At 45.9% G+C, this 27244-nt stretch overlaps 1 protein-coding gene and 1 long non-coding RNA gene across 25 annotated transcripts in view; both read left to right on the plus strand.

Annotated features, from left to right (window-relative positions):
• The window catches only part of LOC112251651 (disks large homolog 1-like), a 323372-nt gene extending 299040 nt beyond the window's left edge, over positions 1-24332 (plus strand). For 17 of the 24 annotated variants that reach the window (XM_042322506.1, XM_042322508.1, XM_042322513.1 and 14 more), the window contains 9 exons: positions 3335-3401; positions 10734-10836; positions 14321-14362; positions 16024-16074; positions 16950-17051; positions 17424-17596; positions 18442-18551; positions 21862-21953; positions 22142-24332. In XM_042322506.1, coding sequence (XP_042178440.1) covers positions 3335-3401; positions 10734-10836; positions 14321-14362; positions 16024-16074; positions 16950-17051; positions 17424-17596; positions 18442-18551; positions 21862-21953; positions 22142-22248 — 847 coding nt within the window. In that variant the 3' untranslated portion in view covers positions 22249-24332. Of the gene's footprint in view, positions 1-3334; positions 3402-10733; positions 10837-11276; positions 11299-14320; positions 14363-16023; positions 16075-16949; positions 17052-17423; positions 17597-18441; positions 18552-21861; positions 21954-22141 lie in introns of all 24 variants that reach the window. The other 7 variants (XM_042322509.1, XM_042322527.1, XM_042322529.1 and 4 more) reach the window with 3 other exon arrangements.
• LOC121846548 lies at positions 3408-4533 on the plus strand. The gene is made up of 2 exons (XR_006083485.1): positions 3408-3537; positions 3577-4533. It is a non-coding gene; the product is annotated as an uncharacterized LOC121846548 (long non-coding RNA).
• Positions 24333-27244: the final 2912 nt, after the last annotated feature.

Raw genomic sequence — 27244 nt, forward strand, 5'->3', positions numbered from 1 at the left:
CAGTAGTAATAACAGTAGTAGTAGTAGTAACAGTAGTAGTGACAGCGGTCATGGTAATAACAGTAGTAATAACAGTAGTAGTAGTAGTAACAGTAGTAGTGACAGCGGTCATGGTAATAACAACAGTAGTAATAACAGTAGTAGTAGTAGTAACAGTAGTAGTGACAGCGGTCATGGTAATAACAACAGTAGTAGTAGTAGTAACAGTAGTAGTGACAGCGGTCATGGTAATAACAACAGTAGTAATAACAGTAGTAGTAGTAGTGACAGCGGTCATGGTAATAACAACAGTAGTAATAACAGTAGTAGTAACAGTAGTAGTGACAGCGGTCATGGTAATAACAACAGTAGTAATAACAGTAGTAGTAGTAGTGACAGCGGTCATGGTAATAACAACAGTAGTAATAACAGTAGTAGTAGTAGTAACAGTAGTAGTGACAGCGGTCATGGTAATAACAACAGTAGTAATAACAGTAGTAGTGAGTGACAGCGGTCATGGTAATAACAACAGTAGTAATAACAGTAGTAGTAGTAGTAACAGTAGTAGTGACAGCGGTCATGGTAATAACAACAGTAGTAATAACAGTAGTAGTAGTAGTAACAGTAGTAGTGACAGCGGTCATGGTAATAACAACAGTAGTAATAACAGTAGTAGTAGTAGTAACAGTAGTAGTGACAGCGGTCATGGTAATAACAACAGTAGTAATAACAGTAGTAGTAGTAATAACAGTAGTAGTGACAGCGGTCATGGTAATAACAACAGTAGTAATAACAGTAGTAGTAGTAGTGACAGCGGTCATGGTAATAACAACAGTAGTAATAACAGTAGTAGTAGTAGTAACAGTAGTAGTGACAGCGGTCATGGTAATAACAACAGTAGTAATAACAGTAGTAGTAGTAGTGACAGCGGTCATGGTAATAACAACAGTAGTAATAACAGTAGTAGTAGTAGTAACAGTAGTAGTGACAGCGGTCATGGTAATAACAACAGTAGTAATAACAGTAGTAGTAGTAGTGACAGCGGTCATGGTAATAACAACAGTAGTAATAACAGTAGTAGTAGTACAGTAGTAGTGACAGCGGTCATGGTAATAACAACAGTAATAATAACAGTAGTAGTAGTAGTAACAGTAGTAGTGACAGCGGTCATGGTAATAATAACAGTAGTAGTAGTAGTAACAGTAGTAGTGACAGCGGTCATGGTAATAACAACAGTAGTAATAACAGTAGTAGTAGTAGTAGTAACAGTAGTAGTGACAGCGGTCATGGTAATAACAACAGTAGTAATAACAGTAGTAACAGTAGTAGTGACAGCGGTCATGGTAATAATAACAGTAGTAGTAGTAGTAACAGTAGTAGTGACAGCGGTCATGGTAATAACAACAGTAGTAATAACAGTAGTAGTAGTAGTAACAGTAGTAGTGACAGCGGTCATGGTAATAATAACAGTAGTAGTAACAGTAGTAGTAGTAACAGTAGTAGTGACAGCGGTCATGGTAATAATAACAGTAGTAATAACAGTAGTAGTAGTAGTAACAGTAGTAGTGACAGCGGTCATGGTAATAACAACAGTAGTAATAACAGTAGTAGTAGTAGTGACAGCGGTCATGGTAATAATAACAGTAGTAGTAGTAACAGTAGTAGTGACAGCGGTCATGGTAATAACAACAGTAGTAGTAGTAGTAACAGTAGTAGTGACAGCGGTCATGGTAATAACAACAGTAGTAATAGTACGTAGTAGTAGTAACAGTAGTAGTGACAGCGGTCATGGTAATAACAACAGTAGTAATAACAGTAGTAGTAGTAGTAACAGTAGTAGTGACAGCGGTCATGGTAATAACAACAGTAGTAATAACAGTAGTAGTAGTAGTAACAGTAGTAGTGACAGCGGTCATGGTAATAACAACAGTAGTAATAACAGTAGTAGTAGTAGTAACAGTAGTAGTGACAGCGGTCATGGTAATAACAACAGTAGTAATAACAGTAGTAGTAGTAGTAACTGTAGTAGTGACAGCGGTCATGGTAATAACAACAGTAGTAATAACAGTAGTAGTAGTAGTAACAGTAGTAGTGACAGCGGTCATGGTAATAACAACAGTAGTAATAACAGTAGTAGTAGTAGTAACTGTAGTAGTGACAGCGGTCATGGTAATAACAACAGTAGTAATAACAGTAGTAGTAGTAGTAACAGTAGTAGTGACAGCGGTCATGGTAATAACAACAGTAGTAGTAGTAATAACAGTAGTAACAGTAGTAGTGACAGCGGTCATGGTAATAACAACAGTAGTAGTAGTAGTAACAGTAGTAGTGACAGCGGTCATGGTAATAACAACAGTAGTAGTAGTAGTAACAGTAGTAGTGACAGCGGTCATGGTAGTAATAACAGTAGTAGTAGTAGTAACAGTAGTAGTAACAGCGGTCATGGTAATAACAACAGTAGTAGTAACAGTAGTAGTAGTAGTAGTAGTAACAGTAGTAGTGACAGCGGTCATGGTAATAACAACAGTAGTAGTAGTAACAGTTGTAGTGACAGCGGTCATGGTAATAACAACAGTAGTAATAACAGTAGCAGGTTGTTTTTGTATTGAAGTCGGAGTCTGTCATATCAAAGCATGAGGGGGATGAGAACATAAAGAAAGTAGCGGCCATTGAACAGCCATGCCTTGAAAAGTAGTTTGAGACGGCTGTTAAACCAAATGAAGGTTTAAAGGAAAGCTGTACTGTTCATGATGGAGAGCAGAAGACTGTTATTTTATCCTGAGCTCGTGAGTTCTTCTCTTCACGCTCCTGCTCTCTGAGGTATTTTGCCATATTCTCCAGTGATGTCCTCATTGTAAAGGAAAGAAGGGAATGATTCACATTTTGAAGCTTCGTAGAGCTTTGATTAAATACAATGAAAAGGCAGCACAAAGTGGGGGGGAAAAATACCATTTGGATTTTGCTAATATTTCCTTCGGCGTCTCATTTAAATGAAATAAAAAGGTAGGAGGGACTTAATTACTGGTACTTTTTTTATGATGCTGCCATCAAGGCTCTCAGAGTTGGGGAATTTAAAAGATTTATCCTCAAGGCAACTGTTTTATCCCTCTGATGACTGAATCATCCCATCCCCCTCTACTCCTCAATCTCAGCAGAGCACTGTGGAAGTTACTAGAGAGACGGGAATCGGGATCTGAGTCTTCACACACACACGCAATACCCCGGCTGAAAATAGCCAGCTTGTTTCAAGGCACGATATGTTCAATGTTTAATCAGTGACCCATGGGTGCAGCCCTCGCTCTTCTCTTCTCTCTTTTTCTCTCTTCTCACCCCCTTTCTCTCTTTTCTCCTGCAGGGTCGAAAAGAAAGAGAGAGCGCGGTTAAAGACAGTCAAATTCAACGCCCGGTCTCAAGACAAAGTGGTGAGTTTTAGGTGACCCGTAGAGGATCTCTGTCATGTGAACTATAGAGGATCTCTGTTAGGTGACCCGTAGAGGATCTCTGTTAGGTGACCCGTAGAGGATCTCTGTTAGGTGACCCGTAGAGGATCTCTGTTAGGTGACCCGTAGAGGATCTCTGTTAGAGGATCTCTGTTAGGTGACCCGTAGAGGATCTCTGTTAGGTGACCCGTAGAGGATCTCTGTTAGGTGACCCGTAGAGGATCTCTGTTAGGTGACCCGTAGAGGATCTCTGTTAGGTGACCCGTAGAGGATCTCTGTTAGGTGACCCGTAGAGGATCTCTGTTAGGTGACCCGTAGAGGATCTCTGTTAGGTGACCCGTAGAGGATCTCTGTTAGGTGACCCGTAGAGGATCTCTGTTAGGTGACCCGTAGAGGATCTCTGTTAGGTGACCCGTAGAGGATCTCTGTTAGGTGACCCGTAGAGGATCTCTGTTAGGTGACCCGTAGAGGATCTCTGTTAGGTGACCCGTAGAGGATCTCTGTTAGGTGACCCGTAGAGGATCTCAGTCATGATCCTCCATGGGTCTCTTATATTCAACATAGTTATAGTTTTAAGCTTTGTGAAAATCCATAAACACTTCAGTAAAACTAAATCACACATCATTACCAACATTATCCCATGATCTAATATTATACCAGGTGTTGACAATCGTCTCACATCATCAGTATGACTGGTTAAGAGCAGTTTTACTAGTGTCTTACAGCAATGGTCCCCAACCTTTTTGGGTTAGTGTGCCACCAACTGAATGTTGCTCTGCCCAGAGTAACCCTTCATTTGCATTTTACCAATAAACACATGATCTCATGGGTCTTATCAAGTACACTGTGTGGATAGGTCAGGAAACCCCAGATGTCCTAGTACACCGTGTGGATAGGCCAGGTACCCCCAGATGTCCTAGTACACTGTGTGGTTAGGCCAGGTACCCCCAGATGTCCTAGTATACCGTGTGGATAGGTCAGGAAACCCCAGATGTCCTAGTACACCGTGTGGATAGGCCAGGAAACCCCAGATGTCCTAGTACACCGTGTGGATAGGCCAGGTACCCCCAGATGTCCTAGTACACCGTGTGGATAGGCCAGGTACCCCCAGATGTCCTAGTACACCGTGTGGTTAGGCCAGGTACCCCAGATGTCCTAGTATACCGTGTGGATAGGCCAGGTACCCCAGATGTCCTAGTACACCGTGTGGATAGGCCAGGTACCCCCAGATGTCCTAGTACACCGTGTGGATAGGCCAGGTACCCCCAGATGTCCTAGTACACCATGTGGATAGGCCAGGTACCCCAGATGTCCTAGTACACCGTGTGGATAGGCCAGGTACCCCAGATGTCCTAGTACACCGTGTGGATAGGCCAGGTACCCCCAGATGTCCTAGTACACCATGTGGTTAGGCCAGGTACCCCCAGATGTCCTAGTACACTTTGTGGATAGGCCAGGTACCCCCAGATGTCCTAGTACACCGTGTGGATAGGCCAGGTACCCCCAGATGTCCTAGTACACCGTGTGGATAGGCCAGGTACCCCAGATGTCCTAGTACACCGTGTGGATAGGCCAGGTACCCCAGATGTCCTAGTACACCGTGTGGATAGGCCAGGTACCCCAGATGTCCTAGTACACCATGTGGTTAGGCCAGGTACCCCCAGATGTCCTAGTACACCTTGTGGTTAGGCCAGGTACCCCCAGATGTCCTAGTACACCATGTGGTTAGGCCAGGTACCCCCAGATGTCCTAGTACACCGTGTGGATAGGCCAGGTACCCCCAGATGTCCTAGTACACCATGTGGTTAGGCCAGGTACCCCCAGATGTCCTAGTACACCATGTGGTTAGGCCAGGTACCCCCAGATGTCCTAGTACACCGTGTGGATAGGCCAGGTACCCCCAGATGTCCTAGTACACCATGTGGTTAGGCCAGGTACCCCCAGATGTCCTAGTACACCTTGTGGATAGGCCAGGTATTTTTTGCTGTTTCTAATATTTTAGGCAGGAATACGAACTTGAGATCGACACAGATTCCATCCATAATTATATTGTGAAGCTGTTTTTTTTTGTGTGTTTTTTTCACATGACCAAAATGAACCTGCCATTACTGTTTAATGTACTAATGACTGTTTAATGTACTAATCTCTGGCTGTCAGCATGTCCAGATCTCCCGGCGAGAGAAAAACAATCTTGTTATTCAGCTAAAATACCCTGTCTCTCAGAGGAGAACTGTGCTGCGTTGACACACTGGTGCGTTTCATCCACATGCACAGATTCTACACAGATCTGATCAGTGGCCTTATTCACAGTGTGTCTCAGAGAAGGACTTCTGATCGAGCATCAGATTTCACCTCTTAATAATCCTGATCTAAAAGGCTAAACTGGTCCTAGATCAGCACTCCTATTCTGAGACTGTTTATGAATAAGGGATATCGTTAGATTGTTATATCGATGTTGATGTGGTTCCTGGGATCTCTGAGGAGGGCTGATCTAGGATCTGTTTTGTATTAAGTAAGAGTATATGGACAGAGGGGAAGCTGATCCTAGATTAGGACTCCTACTCTTGAGATTCCCTGATGAATCTGCGCAGACCTGTGTAGATAGAATGTGTATGTGGAAGGCATCTTTGTGTTGTAACATGGCACCCAGACAAATGCATGGCCAGTATAGTGCAGAGGCCTGATATACGCTTGTCATAGATGTCAAACTGCTTCCACTACCTACTCTCACCAACCACCTCTCTCCTTTCTAATTTTCATGCATACAATCCAACCTCACCTTCCTCATATTCTTTCTCCTTGCTTTTTGGTGTGTTGATCAGTATCTTAAATCAAGCTGAAGCAATTGATCCGTTATGGTGATGTAGAAAGGGATCTTGTTTTTATAAATGTGTGTCTAAAAAAAGCTTGATACAAGGAGCATGATGCTTCCTTCCTTCCTTTATATACAAGGAGCATGATGCTTCCTTCCTTTATATACAAGGAGCATGATGCTTCCTTCCTTCCTTTATATACAAGGAGCATGATGCTTCCTTCCTTCCTTTATATACAAGGAGCATGATGCTTCCTTCCTTCCTTTATATACAAGGAGCATGATGCTTCCTTCCTTCCTTTATATACAAGGAGCATGATGCTTCCTTCCTTCCTTTATATACAAGGAGCATGATGCTTCCTTCCTTCCTTTATATACAAGGAGCATGATGCTTCCTTCCTTCCTTTATATACAAGGAGCATGATGCTTCCTTCCTTCCTTTATATACAAGGAGCATGATGCTTCCTTCCTTCCTTTATATACAAAGAGCATGATGCTTCCTTCCTTCCTTTATATACAAGGAGCATGATGCTTCCTTCCTTCCTTTATACAAAGAGCATGATGCTTCCTTCCTTTATACAAAGAGCATGATGCTTCCTTCCTATACAAAGAGCATGATACAAAGAGCATGATGCTTCCAAAGAGCATTGCTTCCTTCCTTTATACAAAGAGCATGGTGCTTCCTTTCTTTATACAAAGAGCATGATGCTTCCTTCCTTTATACAAAGAGCATGGTGCTTCCTTCCTTTATACAAAGAGCATGGTGCTTCCTTCCTTTATATACAAAGAGCATGGTGCTTCCTTCCTTCCTTTATATACAAGGAGCATGATGCTTCCTTCCTTTATATACAAAGAGCATGATGCTTCCTTCCTTCCTTTATATACAAGGAGCATGATGCTTCCTTCCTTTATATACAAGGAGCATGATGCTTCCTTCCTTCCTTTATATACAAGGAGAATGATGCTTCCTTCCTTCCTTTATATACAAGGAGCATGATGCTTCCTTCCTTCCTTTATATACAAGGAGCATGATGCTTCCTTCCTTCCTTTATATACAAGGAGCATGATGCTTCCTTCCTTCCTTTATATACAAGGAGCATGATGCTTCCTTCCTTCCTTTATACAAGGAGCATGATGCTTCCTTCCTTCCTTTATACAAAGAGCATGATGCTTCCTTCCTTTATACAAAGAGCATGATGCTTCCTTCCTTTATACAAAGAGCATGGTGCTTCCTTTCTTTATACAAAGAGCATGATGCTTCCTTTCTTTATACAAAGAGCATGGTGCTTCCTTCCTTTATACAAAGAGCATGGTGCTTCCTTTCTTTATACAAAGAGCATGATGCTTCCTTCCTTTATACAAAGAGCATGGTGCTTCCTTCCTTTATACAAAGAGCATGGTGCTTCCTTCCTTTATATACAAAGAGCATGGTGCTTCCTTCCTTCCTTTATACAAAGAGCATGGTGCTTCCTTCCTTTATACAAAGAGCATGGTGCTTCCTTCCTTTATACAAAGAGCATGGTGCTTCCTTCCTTTATATACAAAGAGCATGGTGCTTCCTTCCTTCCTTTATACAAAGAGCATGGTGCTTCCTTCCTTTATACAAAGAGCATGATGCTTCCTTTCTTTATACAAAGAGCATGGTGCTTCCTTCCTTTATACAAAGAGCATGGTGCTTCCTTCCTTTATATACAAAGAGCATGGTGCTTCCTTCCTTCCTTTATACAAAGAGCATGGTGCTTCCTTCCTTTATACAAAGAGCATGATGCTTCCTTCCTTTATACAAAGAGCATGATGCTTCCTTCCTTTATACAAAGAGCATGGTGCTTCCTTCCTTTATACAAAGAGCATGGTGCTTCCTTCCTTTATACAAAGAGCATGGTGCTTCCTTCCTTTATACAAAGAGCATGGTGCTTCCTTCCTTCCTTTATACAAAGAGCATGGTGCTTCCTTCCTTTATACAAAGAGCATGGTGCTTCCTTCCTTCCTTTATACAAAGAGCATGGTGCTTCCTTCCTTCCTTTGCATGCTTAGACACAGTATTGGGCTAGTGTTGAAGGCTTTGAACCTTCCTCACTCCAGTCCTTCTTCCTGCTTTAATCCAGTATGGCTATGGGTCTTTTCATTTATTTGGGCAGATGTCTGATCATTTCTTTTCATTTACTGAGCTGACTCGGTAGCCATCGTGGTCTAAAATACTTATTCTGTTGTCGTTCAATTCATCCAGATCATCATTTCAAGTTACACTAAAATCTGAAGCTATAGAGTTAACTTGACTCAAAAGCTGACAAGGTACAAATCTGTCGTTCTGCCCCTGAACAGGCAGTTAACCCACTGTTCCTAGGCTGTCATTGAAAATAAGAATTTGTTCTTAATTGACTAGCCTAGTTAAATAAAGGTCAAATAAAAATGAAAAAGGTCAGAATGACTTCCTGCTTCATGGTAACAGATTGTCAGTTGTGTGCACTTAAACTAAGATGTCTGCCAAGTCCAGCTCAGAGGGTTGTGGGTAACTGTCCTGGGTTTGTTTTGTTTACACCAATACTAGACACCTTCCCTTTCTTATTTTACCCCGTCCCACCCACCATCCCTCCCTCCCTCTCTTCCCTCCATCCCTCCCCTCCCTGTCTTCCCTCCATCCCTCCCCTCCCTGTCTTCCCTCCATCCCTCCCCTCCCTGTCTTCCCTCCATCCCTCCCCTCCCTCTCTTCCCTCATCCCTCCCCTCCCTGTCTTCCCTCATCCCTCCCCTCCCTGTCTTCCCTCCATCTCTTCCCTCCATCCCTCCCTCTCTTCCCTCCATCCCTCCCTCACTCTCTTCCCTCCATCCCTCCCCTCACTCTCTTCCCTCCATCCCTCCTTCCCTCCATCCCTCCCCTCCCTCTCTTGCCTCCATCCCTCCCCTCCCTCTCTTTCTTCCATCACTCCCCTCCCTCTCTTTCCTCCATCCCTCCCTTCCTCTCTTCCCTCCATCCCTCCCCTCCCTCTCTTCCCTCCATCCCTCCCCTCCCTCTCTTCCCTCCATCCCTCCCTCTCTTCCCTCCATCCCTCCCCTCCCTCTCTTCCCTCCATCCCTCCCCCCTCTCTTCCCTCCATCCTTCCCCTCCCTCTCTTCCCTCCATCCTTCCCCTCCCTCTCTTCCCTCCATCCCTCCCTCTCTTCCCTCCATCCCTCCCTCACTCTCATCCCTCCATCCCTCCCTCCCTCTCTTTCCTCCATCCCTCCCCTCCCTCTCTTCCCTCCATCCCTCCCCTCCCTCTCTTCCCTCCATCCCTCCCTCCCTCTCTTCCCTCCATCCCTCCTTCCCTCCATCCCTCTCTTCCCTCCATCCCTCTCTCCCTCCTCCCTCCCCTCCCTCTCTTCCCTCCATCCCTCCCCTCCCTCTCTTCCCTCCATCCCTCCCTCTCCTCCCTCTTCCCTCCATCCCTCCCCTCCCTCTTTCCCTCCATCCCTCCCCTCCCTCTCTTCCCTCCATCCTCCTCCCTCTCTTCCCTCCATCCCTCCCCTCCCTCTCTTCCCTCCATCCCTCTCTTCCCTCTCATCCCTCCCTCCCTCCCTCCCTCTCTTCCCTCCATCCCTCCCCTCCCTCTCTTCCCTCCATCCCTCCCTCTCTTCCCTCCATCCCTCCCCTCCCTCTCCCTCCATCCCTCCCTCTCTTCCCTCCATCCCTCCCTCCTCTCTTCCTCCATCCCTCCTTCCCTCCATCCTCCCCTCTTCTTCCCTCCATCCCTCCCTCTCCCTCCATCCTTCCCTCCATCCCTCCCTCCATCCCTCTTTCCCTCCATCCCTCCCTCCCTCTTTCCCTCCATCCCTCCCTCTCTTCCCTCCATCCCTCCTCCCTCCCCTCCCTCCCTCTTTCCCTCCATCCCTCCCTCCCTCTCTTCCCTCCATCCCTCCCTCCCTCTCTTCCCTCCATCCCTCCCTCTCTTCCTCCATCCCTCCCCTCCCTCTCTTCCTCCATCCCTCCCTCTCTTCCCTCCATCCCTCCCTCCCTCTCTTCCCTCCATCCCTCCCTCTTCCCTCCATCCCTCCCTCTTCCCTCCATCCCTCCCCTCCCTCTCTTCCCTCCATCCCTCCCTCTCCTCCATCCCTCCCTCTCTCCCTCCATCCCTCCCCTCCCTCTCTTTCCTCCCTCCATCCCTCTCTTCCCTCCATCCCTCCCCTCCCTCTCCCTCCATCCCTCCCCTCCCTCTCTTCCCTCCATCTTCCCTCCATCCCTCCCTCCCTCTCTTCCCTCCATCCCTCCCTTCTCCCTCTCTTCCCTCCATCCCTCTCTTCCCTCCATCCCTCCCTCTCTTCCCTCCCCCTCCCTCTCTTCCCTCCATCCCTCCCTCTCTTCCCTCCATCCCTCCCTCCCTCCCTCTCTTCCCTCCATCCCTCCCCTCCCTCTCTTCCCTCCATCCCTCCCCTCCCTCCATCCCTTCCCCCTCCATCCCTCCCCTCCCTCTCTTCCCTCCATCTCTCCCTCTCTTCCCTCCATCCCTCCCCTCCCTCTCTTCCCCAGCAGTCATTCAATGACAAGCGTAAAAAGAACCTATTTTCCAGAAAGTTCCCTTTCTACAACAAGAGCAAGGAGCACAGCGAACAGGAAACGAGCGATGCTGACCGTAAGTAACGTGTTACGGAGACGGACGGTCGCTAGAACAGTAGGTCAGGGCAGCCTCACGCACAGGAACCCGTACAGGAACCCGTACAGGAACCACCAGACACAACAACTAGCCCTGCAGCAGCTAACCCTAGTACCAAGGTAGAGCATTGGGCTTTAATAACTAGGACCATGACCACCAGGAAAGACTCCCTGCCCCATGTTGTAACCATACTTCGCTTAACCACGTCTCTAAACCACTGGCTCTACCTCAGGACTCCTCTTTGGACTGTGTCTCCGTTCCAGTAACTTTGAGCGTTGCTCATTGATTTGTCAGTTGGTTGGTTTGACCATGTGGGTTCAGTGCAGCGCTGCGGTCGTTGTGTCTGATGGTTGATTAGCGTGTTGTGTTCCAGTAATGAATGTCTCTCTTGTGGTTGTGTCTCCTGTTTTGCTTCACAGGACCCTGATGACAAAGGACTGAGTAAGTCACACAAGGTTTTCCACTGTCACACAACCAACCATCTACAGCTCATCCCAGGCCCCCGCAGTCATATAATATTGTCATCCAAGTTCTTAATAGGACTTTCACAGTCATCAACACCACATCCAGCTTCTAACGCTTTGACAGCAGGCTTAGTTTAATAACTAACATATACAACTGTGTGCTTGTACTTCTATTCTGTTCAAAGCACAAAGAGTACCCCTCTGAACACATAGCATCCACATAACACTACATAGCATCCACATAACACTACATAGCATCCACATAACACTACATAGCATCCACATAACACTACATAGCATCCACATAGCACTACATAGCATCCACATAGCACTACATAGCATCCACATAACACTACATAGCATTCACATAACACTACATAGCATCCACATAGCACTACATAGCATCCACATAGCACTACATAGCATCCACATAGCACTACATAGCATCCACATAGCACTACATAGCATTCACATAACACTACATAGCATCCACATAGCACTACATAGCATCCACATAGCACTACATAGCATCCACATAGCACTACATAGCATCCACATAGCACTACATAGCATCCACATAGCACTACATAGCATCCACATAACACATAGCATCCACATAGCATCCATCCATAATACTACATAGCATCCACATAACACTACATAGCATCCACATAGCACTACATAGCATCCACATAGCACTACATAGCATCCACATAGCACTACATAGCATCCACATAGCACTGCATAGCATCCACATAGCACTGCATAGCATCCACATAGCACTACATAGCATCCACATAGCACTACATAGCATCCACATAGCACTACATAGCATCCACATAGCACTACATAGCATCCACATAACACTACATAGCATCCACATAACACTACATAGCATCCACATAGCACTACATAGCATCCACATAGCACTACATAGCATCCACATAGCACTACATAGCATCCACATAACACTACATAGCATCCACATAGCACTACATAGCATCCACATAGCACTACATAGCATCCACATAGCACTACATAGCATCCACATAACACTACATAGCATCCACATAACACTACATAGCATCCACATAACACTACATAGCATCCACATAACACTACATAGCATCCACATAGCACTACATAGCATCCACATAGCACTACATAGCATCCACATAACACTACATAGCATCCACATAGCACTACATAGCATCCACATAGCACTACATAGCATCCACATAGCATCCACATAACACTACATAGCATCCACATAACACTACATAGCCCAATGTGTCCACATAACACTACATAGCATCCACATAACACTACATAGCCCAATGCATCCACATAACACTACATAGAATCCACATAACACTACATAGCATCCACATAACACTACATAGCATCCACATAACACTACATAGCATCCACATAGCACTACATAGCATCCACATAGCACTACATAGCATCCACATAACACTACATAGCCCAACACACGCATTTCTAAAAGATGGTCTTCCCGTCAGCCTCTGTACACAGTGTTCAAACAGAACATCAGGGACGTTAGGTAGACAGCACAACTATACGAATATCATCAGCACACCGAATCACGCAGTGTGGTGATGTCACTTCATCCGTGGTAATTCATTGGTGGGTATTGTACGGCAGATCATGCAGGCTGATTTTTCCACTGTTACAGGCTCCTCCTTGGAGAGTATGACTACTATTACTATTTACTTCCCCTTAATCAGCGGAGATGGAGATGGGCTCATTTACAAACAACTACAGTACAACAGATGGTTCTCAACATACAGTACAACAGATGGTTCTCAACATACAGTAGAACCGATGGTTCTCAACGTACAGTAGAACAGATGGTTCTCAACATACAGTAGAACAGATGGTTCTCAACGTACAGTAGAACAGATGGTTCTCAACATACAGTAGAACAGATGGTTCTCAACGTACAGTAGAACAGATGGTTCTCAACGTACAGTAGAACCGATGGTTCTCAACGTACAGTAGAACAGATGGTTCTCAACGTACAGTAGAACAGATGGTTCTCAACGTACAGTAGAACGTACTGTAGAACATATGGTTCTACAGGGGTCCTAGTACCCACTGTGGATAGGCCAAGTACCCCCAGGGGTCCTAGTACCCATTGTGGATAGGCCAAGTACCCCCAGGTGTCCTAGTACCCACTGTGGATAGGCCAAATACCTACAGGGGTCCTAGTACTCACTGTGGATAGGCCAAGTACCCCCAGAGGTCCTAGTACCCACTGTGGATAGGCCAAGTACCCCCAGGGGTCCTAGTACCCACTGTGGATAGGCCAAGTACCTCCAGGGGTCCTAGTACCCACTGTGGATAGGCCAAGTACCTCCAGGCGTCCTAGTACTCCTGATTAGGAACCACTGCAGTAGAGGAAACAGTCATTAGATTAATCTAGGGGACTTAATAGACATAAAATAAAGTCTGCTTGTGTAGTCCAGCAGAGTAACTCTGATGGTATGTTACAGAGGTGTCATTTTCACTGTCAGAATCACCTTGGTGTTGGGGTCCTTTTCCGTTCAATGTATTTCTATTCCAACCACTTGGCTGTCTTAAGAACCTTCAGGATTCCTGGATGTTGTGCTATTTCAACCATCATTTAAATAAAACCATATTTTGACTTCACCTTTATTTATTCCTGGTGAGATGTCTATTTTACAAGAGAGACTTGATCCAAAATGGCCGCAGGTTCACCGGGTTGGAAAGAACACAGCCCTTCACATAACACTGCCCTTCACATAATACTGCCCTTCACATAGCACAATAGAATGTTCCCACCTCCATCTCCTTACGGTTCCTAGCACTGCCCTCTCCTGGTGTTCCTGGGTATCTGTGTGTCTTCATGTTGTCACCTTGTATTAAGTTACCTCCATAGACGTCATCGGTGGGAGGGGTGTATCTGTAGATGTGTTTCTGTGGTGCTGACATCCCCTTTGTTATACTTTCAGAGCATGTTACCTCTAACGCCAGTGATAGTGAAAGTAGTTACCGTAAGTCCTGGTGTGCCTCTCCTTCTCGCTCTCCTTCCCTCTCTCCTTCACTCTCTCCTTCCCTCTCTCCTTCCCTCTCTCCTTCCCTCTCTCCTTCCCTCTCTCCTTCCCTCTCTCCTTCACTCTCTCCTTCCCTCTCTTCCCGCTCTCCTTCCCGCTCTCCTTCCTGCTCTTCCTTCCCTTCTCTCCTTCCCTCTCTCCTTCCCTCTCTCCTTCCCTCTCTCCTTCCCTCTCTCCTTCCCTTCCCGCTCTCCTTCCCTCTCTTCCTTCTCCTTCCCTCTCTCCTTCCCTCTCTCCTTCCCTCTCTCCTTCCCTCTCTCCTTCCCTCTCTCCTTCCCTCTCTCCTTCCCTCTCTCCTTCCCTCTCTCCTTCCCTCTCTCCTTCCCTCTCTCCTTCCCTCTCTCCTTCTCTCCTTCCCTCTCTCCTTCCCTCTCTCCTTCCTTCCCTTCCCTCTCCTTCCCTCTCTCCTTCACTCTCTCCTTCCCTCTCTCCTTCCCGCTCTCCTTCCCTCTCCTTCCCTCTCTCCTTCACTCTCTCCTTCACTCTCTCCTTCCCGCTCTCCTTCCCTCTCTCCTTCCCTCTCTCCTTCCCTCTCTCCTTCCCTCTCTCCTTCCCTCTCTCCCTTCACTCTCCCCTTCCCCCTCTCTCCATCCCTCTCTCCTTCCCTCTCTCCTTCCCTCTCTCCTTCCCTCTCTCCATCCCTCTCTCCATCCCTCTCTCCATCCCTCTCTCCATCCCTCTCTCCATCCCTCTCTCCTTCCCGCTCTCCATCCCTCTCTCCATCCCTCTCTCCTTCACTCTCTCCTTCCCGCTCTCCTTCCCTCTCCATCCCTCTCTCCTTCCCTCTCTCCTTCCCGCTCTCCTTCCCTCTCCATCCCACTCTCCTTCCCTCTCTCCATCCCTCTCTCCTTCCCTCTCTCCATCCCTCTCTCCTTCCCTCTCTCCTTCCCTCTCTCCATCCCTCTCTCCATCCCTCTCTCCTTCCTTCTCTCCATCCCTCTCTCCTTCCCTCTCTCCATCCCTCGCTCCTTTCCTCTCTCCATCCCTCTCTCCATCCCTCTCTCCTTCCCGCTCTCCTTCCCTCTCTCCATCCCTCTCTCCTTCCCTCTCTCCTTCTCTCCCTCTGTCGACCGTTGGCTCTATTCTGTAATGAGTTGTTTTTCTGCTTCTCTGTTGTCATGTTGCTGGTGCTCTATCTACTGTGTGTGTTTGGTCTGAGCAGCATTCTGTGGGTCACAGGTTCGAGTCCCCGAGCCGCTTCCTTCATGGATGCATGTTGAAATAGCAGTCCTTTTAGGAGGTTTACTGGACTGATATACAACTGATGTGGATCTTTAGCAGTGTGTTTGTGTGAGAGAACATAGAGTCTATAGTGTGCTCTGCTCTCCACAGCTGTTAAATCTGCCGCTATTAAATTATTTTTATGAAAAGCACATTTGCTGATACATATTCACCAGCTTCATGGACTGCACTCACATTAGCTACTTTTTCAATGTTTTTCTGAACAGCTGGGCGGAGCAAGTTTTGATTACCACACTAATTTGATAGACACACACTCATAGCATGCCGACAGCTAGTCTAGCTCCTAACCCTAATCACAGTGACCACTGCACCGATACTGTTCGTCTAAACACGGTCACCTGTTCTGTCCGTCCAATCAGGTGGCCAGGAGGAGTACGTCCTGTCCTACGAGCCAATCACACAGCAGGAAGGTAAGACGCAGCTTACATCCTCATCTCTGTCACACATCACCTGACACACACACACACATCACCTGTCACACACACACACACATCACCTGTCACACACACACACACATCACATCACACACACACACACATCACCTGACACACGCACACATTACCTGTCACACACACACATTACCTGTCACACACACACATCACCTGACACACACACACATCACCTGACACACACACACATCACCTGTCACACACACACACATCACCTGACACACACACACACACATCACCTGTCACACACACACACACATCACATCACACACACACACACATCACCTGACACACACACACATTACCTGTCACACACACACATTACCTGTCACACACACACATCACCTGACACACACACACATCACCTGTCACCTGTCACACACACACATCACTTGTCACACACACACATCACCTGTCACACACACACACATCACCTGACACACACACACATCACCTGACACACACTCACATCACCTGACACACACACACACATCACCTGACACACACACATCACCTGACACACACTCACCTGACACACACTCACATCACCTGACACACACTCACATCACCTGTCACACACACACATCACCTGACACACACTCACATCACCTGTCACACACACTCATATCACCTGTCACACACACACACACATCTCAATTAGAGTTAGTTGGTTATCTCATTCAGAGTTTGTTGGTTATCTCACTTACAGTTAGTTGGTTATCTCAATTAGAGTTAGTTGGTTATCTCACTTAGTTAGTTATCTCACTGTCAATTGATATTAATATGCTTCTGTAAGTGCAGTGTTGTTACAGTCGATCCCTCTTGTGTCTGTCCAGTGAACTACACACGGCCTGTCATTATCCTGGGGCCAATGAAAGACCGCATCAACGATGACCTCATCTCAGAGTTCCCCGACAAATTTGGGTCCTGTGTCCCACGTGAGTACCAATGTTTTTTTTTTACATACACAATTTGATGTTTTTATGTTGACCGTTCTCGTCTTGTACCTAGATGTGTGATAACCAGTTCATCAGGGCTGTCGGTAATTAAATATATCAAAACTAATTTTATTTATTTATTTTACCTTCATTTAACCAGGCAAGTCAGTTAAGAACAAATTCTTATTTTCAATGACTGCCTGGGAACAGTGGGTTAACTGCCTGTTCAGGGGCAGAACGACAGATTTGTACCTTGTCAGCTCGGGGGTTTGAACTTGCAACCTTCCGGTTACTAGTCCAGCGCTCTAACCACTAGGCTACCCTGCCGCCCTAATGTAAATACATCTTAATTGTCTTTGTCCGGGTATTCAGACACGACCAGACCGAAGCGGGATTACGAGGTGGATGCCAGAGACTACCATTTTGTGGTGTCCAGGGAGCAGATGGAGAAAGATATCCAGGACCACAAGTTCATTGAGGCGGGCCAGTACAACAACCACCTGTATGGAACCAGCGTCCAGTCTGTACGGGAGGTCGCTGAGAAGGTGAACGGAGGAGAGGAGGAAGAGAGGAGAAAAAGAGGAGGAGAGGATGAAAATAGGAGAAGGAGAGGGGGAAATAGGAGGAAGAGAGGGGGAAGAGGAGGAGAGGGGGAAGAGAGGAGGAGGAGGAGAGAGGGAGAAGAGAGGAGGAAGAGGAGAGGGGGAAGAGAGGAGGAAGAGGAGAGGGGGAAGAGAGGAGAGGGGGAAGAGAGGAGGAAGAGGAGAAGGGGAAGAGAGGAGGAAGAGGAGAGGGGGGGAGAGAGGAGAGGGGGGGAAGAGAGGAGGAGGAGAGGGGAACAAGAGGGAAGAGAGGGAAAGGGGGAAGAGAGGAGGATGAGAGGGGGAAGAGGGAGGAGGAGAGGGGGAGAGGGGAGGAGAGGAGGAGAGGGGGAAGAGAGGAGGAGGAGAGGGGGAAGAGAGGAGGAGGAGAGGGGGAAGAGAGGAGGAGGAGAGAGGGGGAGTGGAGGAGGGGAAGAGAGGGGGAGGGAGGGAGGAGGAGGAGGAGGAGAGGGAGGAGGAGGAGAGGGAGGAGGGGGAGAGGGGGAGAGGAGGGGGGAAGAGAGGAGGAGGAGGGGGAGAGGGGGAGAGAGGGGGAAGAGAGGAGGAGGAGAGGGGGGGAGAGGGGGGGAGGAGGAGGAGAGAGGGGGGGGAGAGGAGAGAGAGGGGGAAGAGAGGAGGAGGGGGGGAGAGGAGGGGGAAGAGGGGGAGAGAGGGAGGAGGAGGAGAGGGGGGGGGAAGAGAGGAGGAGAGAGGGGGAAGAGAGGAGGAGAGAGGGGGAAGAGAGGAGGAAGTGTCAGCATATGGCTATGTTGTGATGACATGTCTTCACTCTCTCTCTTTATGTCCAGGGGAAGCATTGCATCCTGGATGTTTCAGGCAACGCCATCAAGCGCCTGCAGTCGACCATGCTCTACCCCATCGCTATTTTCATCAAGCCCAAGTCTGTGGAGAATATCCTGTAAGTTATTTTGATTCAACAAATTCCTTTTCATATTAAGAGGTCAAAGTCTTCTGCCCTAGGGGATTGTGGGTATTAAGAGGTCAAAGTCTATTGCCCTAGGGGATTGTGGGTATTAAGAGGTCAAAGTCTATTGCCCTAGGGGATTGTGGGTATTAAGAGGTCAAAGTCTATTGCCCTAGGGGATTGTGGGTATTAAGAGGTCAAAGTCTATTGCCCTAGGGGATGGTGGGTATTAAGAGGTCAAAGTCTATTGCCCTAGGGGATTGTGGGTATTAAGAGGTCAAAGTATATTGCCCTAGGGGATGGTGGGTATTAAGAGGTCAAAGTCTTCTGCCCTAGGGGATTGTGGGTATTAAGAGGTCAAAGTATATTGCCCTAGGGGATTGTGGGTATTAAGAGGTCAAAGTATATTGCCCTAGGGGATGGTGGGTATTAAGAGGCCAAAGTATATTGCCCTAGGGGATTGTGGGGATTAAGAGGTCAAAGTCTATTGCCCTAGGGGATGGTGGGTATTAAGAGGCCAAAGTCTTCTGCCCTAGGGGATTGTGGGTATTAAGAGGTCAAAGTCTTCTGCCCTAGGGGATGGTGGGTATTAAGAGGTCAAAGTATATTGCCCTAGGGGATGGTGGGTATTAAGAGGTCAAAGTCTTCTGCCCTAGGGGATTGTGGGTATTAAGAGGTCAAAGTATATTGCCCTAGGGGATTGTGGGTATTAAGAGGTCAAAGTATATTGCCCTAGGGGATGGTGGGTATTAAGAGGCCAAAGTATATTGCCCTAGGGGATTGTGGGGATTAAGAGGTCAAAGTATATTGCCCTAGGGGATGGTGGGTATTAAGAGGCCAAAGTCTTCTGCCCTAGGGGATTGTGGGTATTAAGAGGTCAAAGTCTTCTGCCCTAGGGGATGGTGGGTATTAAGAGGCCAAAGTCTTCTGCCCTAGGGGATGGTGGGTATTAAGAGGTCAAAGTCTTCTGCCCTAGGGGATTGTGGGTATTAAGAAGTCAAAGTCTTCTGCCCTAGGGGATGGTGGGTATTAAGAGGTCAAAGTCTATTGCCCTAGGGGATGGTGGGTATTAAGAGGTCAAAGTATATTGCCCTAGGGGATGGTGGGTATTAAGAGGTCAAAGTCTATTGCCCTAGGGGATGGTGGGTATTAAGAGGTCAAAGTATATTGCCCTAGGGGATGGTGGGTATTAAGAGGTCAAAGTATATTGCCCTAGGGGATGGTGGGTATTAAGAGGTCAAAGTCTATTGCCCTAGGGGATGGTGGGTATTAAGAGGTCAAAGTCTATTGCCCTAGGGGATGGTGGGTATTAAGAGGTCAAAGTCTATTGCCCTAGGGGATTGTGGGTATTAAGAGGTCAAAGTCTATTGCCCTAGGGGATGGTGGGTATTAAGAGGTCAAAGTCTATTGCCCTAGGGGATGGTGGGTATTAAGAGGTCAAAGTCTATTGCCCTAGGGGATTGTGGGTATTAATAGGTCAAAGTCTTCTGCCCTAGGGGATTGTGTAAAGTATTCAGACCCCTTGACTTTTTCCACAGTTTATTACGTTACAGCCTTATTATAAAATAGATTAAATCGTTTTTTTCCTCATCAATCTACACACAAGACCCATAATGACAAAGCAAAAACAGGTTATTAGACATTTTTGCTAATTTCTAAAAAATAAAACACTGAAATATTACATTTGCATAAGTATTCAGACCATTTACTCAGTACTTTGTTGAAGCACCTTTGGCAGTGATTACAGCCTTGAGTCTTCTTGGGTATGACGCTACAAGCTTGGCACACCTGTATTTGGGGAGTTTCTCCCATTCGTATGTGCAGATCCTCTCAAGCTCTGTCAGGTTGGATGGGAAGGGTTGCTGCACAGCTATTTTCAGGTCTCTAGAGATGTTAGATGGGGTTCAAGTCTGGTCTCTGGCTGGGCCACTCAATAACATTCAGAGACTTGTCCCGAAGCCATTCGTGCATAATCTTGGCTGTGTGCTTAGGGTTGTTGTCCTGTTGGAAGGTGAACCTTTGCCCCAGTCTGAGGTCCTGAGTGCTCTGGAGCAGGTTTTCATCAAGGATCTCTCTGTACTTTGCTCCGTTCATCTTATCTTTGCCTCAATCCTGACTAGTCTCCAAGTCCTTGCCGCTGAGAAACATCCCCACAGCATGAGGCTGCCACCACCATGCTTCACCTTAGGGATGGTGCCAGGTTTCTTCCAGACATGACGTTTGGCATTCAGGCCAAAGAGTTCAATCTTGGTTTTATCAGACCAGAGAATCTTGTTTCTTATGGTCTGAGAGTCTTTAGGTGCCTTTTGGCAAACTCCAAGTGGGCTGCCATGAGCCTTTTACTGAGGAGTGGCTTCCGTCTGGCCACTCTACCATAAAGGCCTGATTGGTGGAGTGCTGCAGAGATGGTGGTCCTTCTGGAAGTTCTCCCATCTCCACAGAGGACCTCTGTAGCGCTGTCAGAGAGACCATCGGGTTCTTGGGCACCTCCCTGACCAAGGGCCCTTCTCCCCCGGGTTGCTCAGTTTAGTTGGGCGGCCAGCTCTAGGAAGAGTCCTGGTGGTTCCAAACTTTTTCCATTTAAGAATGATGGAGGCCACTGTGTTCTTTGTACAAATGTTTTGGTACCCTTCCCTAGATCCGTGCCTTGACACAATCCTGTCTCGGAGCTCTACGGACAATTTCTTTGACCTCATGGGTTGGTTTTTGCTCTGACATGCACTGTCAACTGTGGGACCTTATATAGACAGGTGTGTGCCTTTCCAAATCACGTCCAATACATTGAATTTACTACAGGTGGACTCCAATCAAGTTGTAGAAATATGTTGAGGATGATCAATGGAAACAGGATGCACCTGAGATCAATTTCGAGTCTCATAGCAAAGGGTCTGAATACTAATGTAAATACGGTATTTCTGCATTTCATATTTAATAAATTTGCAAACATTCCTAAAACCCTGTTTCCACTTTGTCATAATTGTGTGTAGATTGCTAAATATTTTTATTAATTTAATCCTTTTTAGAATAGTTATAACGTAACAAAATGTGGAAAAAGTCAAGGAGTCTGAATACTTTCCAAAGACACTGTATACACTGTATACAGGGCAACATCTTAGTCGTCCTCTCCCTGTCTCTCCTTCACTCTCCTCCATCTCTCGCTCTGTCCCTCTCATTCTCTTTCTCTCCTGCCTCTCCCTGTCTCTCTCTCCTTCTCACCCTCTCACTCTCCTCCATCTCTCGCGTTGTCCCTCTTATTCTCGCTCTCTTTCTCTCTGTATCGCTCCCTCTCTCTCTCTCTCTCTAGGGAGATGAATAAGAGGCTAACAGAGGACCAGGGGAGGAAGACGTTCGACCGAGCCATGAAGCTGGAGCAGGAGTTCACTGAGCACTTCACTGGTGAGTCCAGACCCCCCCGCCCCCCCGCCCCCATCACTACAGTCTCAACCTCTTCAGCATCAAGTAGATGTCTCAGTTCCATGAATTAACTCATTGGCAAAAATACAGGAAAGCCTGTCCCAGCTATACTATATAAATATATATTTAGTATGTTTTACATGTGTTGTGTCTAATGTGTGTCGTTGCAGCTATCGTCCAGGGCGACTCTCTGGAGGAGATTTATAACATGGTGAAGAGGATCATCGAGGAGCAGTCAGGACCCTTCATCTGGGTGCCTGCCAAGGACAAGTTGTGAAGGAAGAGAAACAGAAGAGATGACCTTTTCTTTTTGCCGTCCTCGTTTTCTTCTTTGATTTTACGTCTAATTTTATGCCCTGAGCATAGGACCCCCCCTTCCCTTTCACTTATACCCCCCCCGCGCCGCCCTGCTCCCCTCTGTCACACTGGCTGGTGTCCTTACATTAGTGTCTGGGGATCTGATCACGCATAGACCCACATACACACACACACACACACACAAAATTCTTTAATGCTTTCTCTATCACACACTCGCTCACTCTCTCTCTCACACTCTCTCTCTCACGCTCGCTCTCTCGCGCTCGCTCTCTCTCTCGCGCTCTCTCTCTCGTGTTTTCTTGGGCTGTCCTTGTATCTGGGTGTTTTTCCTGCTAAGGAGGTACGGGCTTTGGCAACCAGCGTCTTATGGGGAGATTTTTATGGTACAAGTCCTTAATGTTTAAGGAACATGATTTAGATGCATATATATACAAATAATAAATCATTTCTTGTACTTTTTTTTCCTTCATATTATTGAAAGGAAATGCTTTCATGTCTGGGGTTCGTAAAGGAAATGCTTTCATGTCTGGGGTTCGTAAAGGAAATGCTTTCATGTCTGGGGTTCGTAAAGGAAATGCATTCATGTCTGGGGTTCGTAAAGGAAATGCTTTCATGTCTGGGGTTCGTAAAGGAAATGCATTCATGTCTGGGGTTCGTAAAGGAAATGACATGAGGCTAAACTTAGCACGTTATAGCTTTAAAAGAGCATGTTTCATAGTGTTCTCATCATTCCCTCGTCGTGTTTTACCTCGTCATGTTTTTGTCGTTCTTTAGTTGTCCTTTGTCTCTGCTCACGTGACGGCCATACGTACTATTCAAACTGCACAGAGGGAACTAAAGGTTAGAGAGTGATGAGTGGACTTCACTCTGACACACACACACACACGAGGCTGTTTCTTATCATAGCCGCCTTCACTGACTTTAACGATCCCTGATGATTTGATTCTGTTCTTTGTCCATTCAGCTTTCAGGTTAATTTCCTGAACAGGAATAGAGTAAATGAAAGGCTGTTTTTAAACTGACTCCAGGTGTATTAGTAGTAGTAAGAAGGAAACAAAAACCCGAAAGAATTTATTGTACACTGAGATTTTAATGTATATTTAACCCTCAGTCTACTGCCTATTTTGTTATAATAAAAAGTCTATATTGAGCTTTACTTCAAAACTCATACAGCTATGGGGAATTATTTTCTTTGTTATGTTGAACGTATAAATATGAATATATATAAATATATAAATATATTTTCCTTTACTTTCACCAACACCTATCGGTTTCAGTTAGTTTCTTATGCATTCAGTAGAACAGAGGAGACCTGTGGTCCTGAGTCAGATCCCTCTGTAAGGTCAGAGAATGGGGTTAAGGTTAGGAACAGGACACACGTACACCCCCTAACTCTGACCTCCGCTGACTGGCTGGGGTGTGAACTATGTTGGTGAAGCAGTGGAAATGTAAAGTCACCGACATGGTGGCCTGGTTCTGGTTCTGGTTCTGGTTCTCCTCTCCCCATCTCCATCTCCACTTCCCTGTGAGTTTCCTTTTTCATGTGATGTGCATGTTTTTTAGAAGCAGTATTCTTTATTAAATAACAAACAGGGGGGGAGGGTGGGGGGGAGTCGGTGTTCACCGAGGATTGTGACGTCATATCTTCAAGCTCCGCGAGAGGATCGTTCAGACAGACACACACTGGAGTAGACAGAGTGTGTGTCCTCAAGAGTCCTCAAGAGTGTGTGTGTGTGTGTGTGTGTGGACATGGCCGTTGTTCGTATCTGAAGGGGGAAAGATCTAACAATGCGCTTTCGAAGCGCGATGCCTTTAACTGTCCTCCGGAGGACTCCGTGCTGGAATCCTCCCTCCTTCTCCTGCTTCCACAGAGATGATTGTTTTCTATAAGACTTGTTCTTCTTCTGGTTCTTCTTGTTCTTCACCACCTCACCACTGCTTTCTATCTCACTTTTGGATTCGAGTTTGTAAATAATCCCTTTCCTGATTCATTCAATTTGTCATAAAGAGGAGAACTGCCAATAAACCCTTTCTCATACATCATAGTGCTGTGGGTCTCTTCCTTCTAGATGTCTCTCTCTCTCTGTGTTGGGGGAAGCTACTCTGTGGGTCTCTTCCTTCTAGATGTCTCTCTCTCTCTGTGTTGGGGGAAGCTACTCTGTGGGTCTCTTCCTTCTAGATGTCTCTCTCTCTCTGTGTTGGGGGAAGCTACTCTGAACATGTCATTTACTTCACACTGGAAGAAGTTAAGCTACGCTTAAGAAAAATATAGTTAATTTAATTACTTAGAAAAAGAAGTTCACTACATCCTTTCCCGATCTACTTAGTGAAAAATGATCCTATCTACATCTGTTGTAATAGATCCATCTGGAGTCGGATGTTAAGCGAGGGTGTAACATATTAAACACACAAACTGTTTCAGGTGATAATTGGGCTGATCCTGATGCTGAAAAATAAAGGAACTTCTCGCCTACTTCATCCATGTTTTATTTTTGTAAAGAAAGTAGTGTGTAGAGTAGTTAGCTGCATGGTAAAAAAAATAAAAAAATAAGTAATTAACTACTGAAAACACAACCTCGATTTGAATTTAGTTCAACCAAAGTGCTGTAAAATGTAGTTAAATTACAAGTTTAACTACTTGTAGTTCATGACTCCAACACTGTGTGTGTTAATCGCTCTACCTCTTTACTGAGACTCTTACGTTAACGGTGTCCTGTTCCTCATTTAACCAGAGTAGTCCACTCAGACATAAACACGTGTCACTGTAATCCAGAGTTCAGCATACACATAAAACTAAACTGTTACATGTGCACTATAAAAACAAAAGAAAACAAGGCCATTTTTTTTCCCCATGTCTATTTTGGTGCATATATAAAAAATACTATAGTATGTGCTGATTTATATTCTTGTAAACAGATTATCCACTGTTTATAAGGTATAAAAGGACATTTGTTGTGAGTGTGGACATGTCTAATGTGTCTCTTCCAGTAGTTGAACTAAATGGATCACTCTGCTACTGTGATTGGCTACAACAGTGTGTTTGATCAATGAGAACTTGGCACACAGACACACACTCAGCATATCAACGGGTTCAAGTCCCAACTCGAGGCTAAGCAAGATGTATTTCCTATTATAGACAGCTGTCGTGTTTTATGAAGCTATAAAGTACTGGTATCTGGAAGTGGATGGCAATAAGTGGGGTATATTGGAGTTGATGGTTTAGTACCACCACCGGACCGGAGACATGAGATTGTTTTATGATGTACGGTACGTTTACGGTTGTGCTGATTTATAGTTCGGTGTTCAGTCACTTGACGTTCCGACCAAGAGGAATACTGAGAACACCTGGACTTCCTCCATGGACCCTGAAGGGACCACAGACCCCAGTTTGGGAACCTCTATATTGAATTATAAATACACTACATGACCAAACGTATGTGATGTCACTTCCTCGTTGAACAACTCGTTCCAAAATCATGGACATTAATATGGAGATGTCCCCCTCCTTTGCTGCTATAACAGCCTCCACTCTTCTGGGAAGGCTTTCCACTAGATGTTGGAACATTGCTGCGGGGACTTGCTTCCATTCAGCCACAAGAGCATTAGTGAGGTTGGGCACTGATGTTGGGCAATTAGGTCTGGCTCGTAGTCGCCATTCCAATTCATCCCAAAGGTGTTTGATGGGGTTGAGGTCAGTGCTCTGTGCAGGCCAGTCAAGTTCTTCCACACCGATCTCGACAAACCATTTCTGTATGGACCTCTCTTTGTGCCCGGGTGCATTGTTATGCTGAATCAGGAAAGGGCCTTCCCCAAACTGTTGCCACAAAGTTGGAAGCACAGAATTGTCTAGAATGCCATTGTATGCTGTAGCGTTAAGATTTCCCTTCACTGGAACTAAGGGGCCTAGCCTGGGCTTTACATCACTTCAGCCAACGCTTGGCATTGCGTATGTTGATGATCTTAGGCTCGGCCATGGAAATCCATTTGATGAAGCTCCCGACAAACAGTTCTTGTGCTGAGGTTGCTTCCAGAGACAGTTTGGAACTCTGACTTTTTTTCCGTTTCAGCACTCGGCAGTCCCATTCTGTGAGCTTGTGTGGCCTGCCACTTCGCTGCTGAGACGTTTTTGCTCCTAGACATTTCCACTACAACAATAACAACACTTAAAGTTGACTGGGCCAGCTCTAGCAGGGAAGAAATTTGATTGACTTGTTGGAAAGGTGGCATCCTATGACAGTGCCACGTTTGAAAGTCCCTGAGCTCTTCAGTAAGGCCATTCTACTGCCAATGTTTGTCTATGGAGATTGCATGGCTGTGTGCTTTATTTTATACACCGGTCAGCAACGGGTGTGGCTGAAATAGCCGAATCCACTCATTTGAAGTGGTGTCCATATACTGTTGGTGATTGTAGTGTATGTTCCCCAATTGCAAATTAATAGGTAAAACAAGTTTTTCAAAGCTACGACTAAATACCCAAGTAAGCCAGGTTACAATGGTTCACCTTGATTCTGATGTATACTGAACAAAAAAATGAACGCAAAGTAAAGTGTTTGGTCCCATGTTTCATGAGCTGAAATAAAAGATCCCAGAAATGTTCCATATGCACAAAAAGCTTATTTCTTTCAAATTCTATGTACAAATCTGTTGACATCCCTGTTAATAAGCATTTCTCCTTTACCAAGATAATCCATCCACATGACAGGTGTGGCATATCAAGAAGCTGATTAAACAGCAGGATCGTTACACAGGTGCACCTTGTGCCGGAGACAATAAAATACCACTCTAAAATGTGTAGTTTTGTTATACAACACATTGTCACAGATGTCTCAAGTGTTTGAGGGAGAGTGCAATTGCCATGCTGACTGCGGGAATGTCCACCAGAGCTTTTGCCAGAGAATTGAATGTTAATTTCTCTATCATAAGCCACCAAGTCATTTTAGAGAATTTGGCAGTAC

Source organism: Oncorhynchus tshawytscha, linkage group LG05, assembly GCF_018296145.1.
Source record: "Oncorhynchus tshawytscha isolate Ot180627B linkage group LG05, Otsh_v2.0, whole genome shotgun sequence".
NCBI classification, from domain to species: Eukaryota; Metazoa; Chordata; class Actinopteri; order Salmoniformes; family Salmonidae; genus Oncorhynchus; species Oncorhynchus tshawytscha.